The 3767-nt window shown below is 63.4% G+C and overlaps 1 protein-coding gene across 1 annotated transcript in view; it reads right to left on the reverse strand.

Moving 5' to 3' along the window:
* Window positions 1-3643, reverse strand: part of ABR (ABR activator of RhoGEF and GTPase) — a 21115-nt gene extending 17472 nt beyond the window's left edge. The window contains exons 1-5 of the mRNA XM_005424427.3: window positions 3530-3643; window positions 1871-1975; window positions 1227-1412; window positions 715-822; window positions 80-140 (exon numbers count right to left, since the gene is read on the reverse strand). Of these exons, the coding sequence (XP_005424484.2) occupies window positions 80-140; window positions 715-822; window positions 1227-1412; window positions 1871-1975; window positions 3530-3643 (574 nt within the window). The remainder of the gene's footprint in view (window positions 1-79; window positions 141-714; window positions 823-1226; window positions 1413-1870; window positions 1976-3529) is intronic.
* Between the last annotated feature and the right edge of the window lie 124 nt (window positions 3644-3767).

A 3767-nucleotide genomic window follows, 5' to 3' on the forward strand; every position in this document is an offset into this window, starting at 1 on the left:
ACAAAGGGCTCGGTAATTCACCCGCGCACACAAAAGGATGCGACCCCCTCCCCGCGTCCCCCTCCCCTCCCCGCCGTACCCTCCATGGTGACGGACGTGTGGCTCTCCTTGGAGTCCTTGGGGCCCTTCACCTTCAGCTCCTAGGGAGGGAAAGCCCCATCAGCACAGCCCGTGGGAGCTGGGGTGGGGGGAAGGTCGTGGCTCAAGGTCATGGGGTTCCCCCAACCCTTCCTGCACCCCCTGGTCCCAGCCTGGCCGTGCTGGAGGCCACACAAGGGTGCTGGGTGAAGGAGTGTGGGTTCCTGGCTGGCTGGGAGCAGATCTGGCTGTGCCCAGCAGCTGAGACATGGTGGTGATGCCACCGAGCTGAACAGGAGCAGGGGGCCCAGGCTGTAGCCATGGAGGTCCCCATTTCTGAAGGGGATCCAGGCACGGAGCTCCAGGCAGCAGGAGATGAGCCACAGGTGCCCAGCACTGGTGACAGCACAGGCTGAGCCCAACCTGAGCTTGCACAAGGTGGGGACAACCTCCTGCAATGCCCAAAAGAGCACGGCCCTTCAGCAGAGCCCCCAGTGGCCCAGCCCTTGGGGACAGTCCCTGCAAGTCCCCAGGGCAGGGAGAGCATCTCCTCGGGGCAGCTCAGTGTTCTCTGCCCTGTGCAGGGACAGCCTGGGCACAGCCCTGTCCCCCTGGCACAGCCCCATCCCAGCTCACCTCCGAGATCTTCTGGAACTGGTAGTTGCTCTGGCTGCACTTCTCTGCTGTCTCCAAAGCGATTTTGTAGTTATCCACAAAGGCCTTGTAGACCCCCAGCTGGCTGGCCTGTGGGGAGTGGGGGTTAGCCATGCACCAGCAGGTGCTGAAGCCCCCCACAGCACCCAAGGGGTCAGGCAGCCCTTGAGGTGACACTGCCCAGAGTTGTCCCCTCCTGGCAGGACACTCAGCCAGCTGGGGGTCACATGCTGGGCTCCTGCTCAGGGCAGGATGGTGGAGCTCCTGCCCAGCCTGTGCTTCCATAAACCTCCAAAATCCAGCAGAGAGATAACAAGTGCCTGGACAGCAGAAGCTGAAGCTACAACACTTCAACCTGGCCTCTCCTTCTCGTCTCCCCAGCATGGTCATGGCATCCATGGGCACAGACCTTGTGGGCATCACAACTCCAAACTCATCACAACTCCAGCCCTTCTCCTCTTCCAAGTGGAGCAAGACCCAGGGAAGGTGCGTACCAGCTTCTGGAAGAGGTGGCCCATGGTGACATTGCTGTCCCACTGCTGCACCTTCGGGCACAGGCTGTCGTAGAACTCCTTGTGGATCTCATAGATATCCTGGATCTTGTAGAAAATGGTCTCGATCTGCTGGAGGGTGAGGACAGGCTGCGACGTGGTGGCCGTGGCCTTCAGTGGCTTCATGGGCTGCCAAAGGAGGGAGAGTTTGAGATGAGGGCTAAGAGGAGAACACTGGGGATGAGGAGGATCTGAGCTGGCAGTGAGGGCTGCCCAGGACAGAGGGACCAAGGCTGGCAGCTGGACCAGGGGCACTCCAGGCTGGTGCATCCTTGGACTTCCCCGCAGCGGCGGTGACCCCGTGTTGTGCAACAGCGTCTCGCCATGAAGGTCAGCAAGTCCACAGGAGGAAACAAGGCCACAAATATGTCCCCAGAAGGGACATGGGCAGCAGGGGAGGTGACAATGGGGGTAGACAGAGCAAAGCTGGCCCTGGTGTGGCTCCTGGAGCTTTGCTCCCATTCAGGCTGACGTGGCTGGGGAAAGCCACCCAGGAAAAAATGACTCCATCCATCCATCCATCCATCCATCCATCCATCCATCCATCCATCCATCCATCCATCCATCCCTGGAGGGGCTGTGCTCACCAACAAGAGGGCCTCCAGCTGGTTGATGTAGATCTCCTCGCTGGCCAGGAAACCAGAGAGCACCAACTTCCTCATCTCCAGGCCTTTGCCAGCGTCCCGCTCGCCCTGCAGAACACAGCAAGGAGCCTGGCTGAGCCAGCAAGTGGCACAGGAGGAGACCCCTCATCCCACCAGCCCATTCCTGGCATCCCCACGTGGGCACAAGTCCCTGCCAGTGTCGGGGGAGCTCCGTGGCAAGGCGTGGGCATGTGCCCGGTGGGCAGCAGAGCCCGTCTGGAGCCAGCTGGGAAAGCCACGAGCTGTGCTGGCTCCTGTCCCCTCCCTGCTCCGGGCTGGCCACGAGCCCGGTGCCGCTGGCAGCGCTCCAGGATGGCGCACGGCATGGCAGGACTCTCCCAGGGCAGAGTCCAGAGACGCCCAGTGAAATCATGCTTGGCGCTGGATGGGCTCCCACGTGACGTGGCACCACCCTTTCCCTCGGCTGAGGTTTCCCTTGGGAAGTGCCACCCAGCAGGCACTGCCCAGTGGCACTGGGCATGTCCCAGCACCCAGGTCTGCTGCAGCACTGATGTTCCTGTGGTGTGACCCTCATGGCAGGGCTGGGGGGGCTCTGGGACCCTCAGCCAGGCTCTGCCAGTGCCCAGGCATGGACACCCCAGCCCCTGGACCATCCTTGGTTATGCCTTGGCCTCTTCTATTAAAAATCACACTTGAGGACCAGGCTTTGCCTCCCAGCCAGGGGCCAAGCAGAGCCATGGGGGCATCACTCTGGGCCCTTCAGGATGGTTTGGGGGGGACATTGGTCATGTCTCACCTCTGCCCGTGCCAGCCCTGGGGAGGTGACACAGCCCCAAGGTGGGCATGGCTGAGGATCAGCATCTCTCTGCCCCACTCCAGTGCCCATCAGCCAGCCCTGGGGGCTGCTGTGACAGCAGAGTGTCCACCCTGCCAGGCTGCCCCATTGAGGCTGGGCCACGGTGACAGAGCAGCAGGAGGGTGTGCGGGGGGGCCACTTTTATTCACTGGGAGCTCGTGGGCTCTTTGCCACAGATTAGTCACGGGCTCTTCCTGCTTCCCCAGACTGGGCCCTGCGCAGGAGCTCAGCAGATAAGGGGCCCACCCATGCTCGGGGCCCACGCATCCCACGGGGACGATGTCAACCGGACCCCCGTGACCCAGAGCAGTGACTCTCAGTCAGGGCCTTGTGGCTGCCCCATGCAGGAGACCCCAGGAGCAGCAGGGCCAGAGCCCTCTTCCAGCACCCTGGCATGAGGGTGGGCATGAGAGGGATGCTGAGCTGCACCTGCCAGCACAGGGGCTGCCCCCCAGCTCTGTTTTGGGACTGCTCAGGGGTTTCTGGTGGCCGAGTGTGGGAATCAGCCAATAGCCGAGCAGTGGTCAGAGTGTAAAACCAGCCCCTTCCTGAGCATCCGGTGCCGGCTCTGCTGAGCCCCTCAGCTCCCACCCCGCAGCACGTGTGGCTCCGCTCCCCCCTGGCAGGACAGCTGGGTGGTCACCCCACGCTGAGCCCCCCACAGCCGTGCCCCGTGCCCCTGGCACAGGCAGTCCTGGGGGAGTGGTGGGGCCGCAGTGATGCTCCCCCCGCTCCCAGCTCACACCCACTGCCCAGCACGGGGGCAGGGTCCCCCCGCTGCCCACCTTGTCGCCGGCCGAAAACGGAGACACGGGGCTGGTGGGGGTTCCTGGCTCAGAGTCATCTTCATCCTCCAGCACTTTATCCAGGTACCCTATGGCCTCCTCTTCCTCCTCCATGGCCGGCCGGGCAGCGGGGCGCACAGGGGACCCCACAAGGCTCCAGGCAAGGCGCTCAGGCGGCCGGGCTGTCCCAGCCTGACTCAGCTCTGGACGCCGGCCACCAGCGCGGGATGAAAGGAGC

This window comes from Geospiza fortis, unplaced genomic scaffold, assembly GCF_000277835.1.
Source record: "Geospiza fortis unplaced genomic scaffold, GeoFor_1.0 scaffold538, whole genome shotgun sequence".
Taxonomy (NCBI): Eukaryota; Metazoa; Chordata; class Aves; order Passeriformes; family Thraupidae; genus Geospiza; species Geospiza fortis.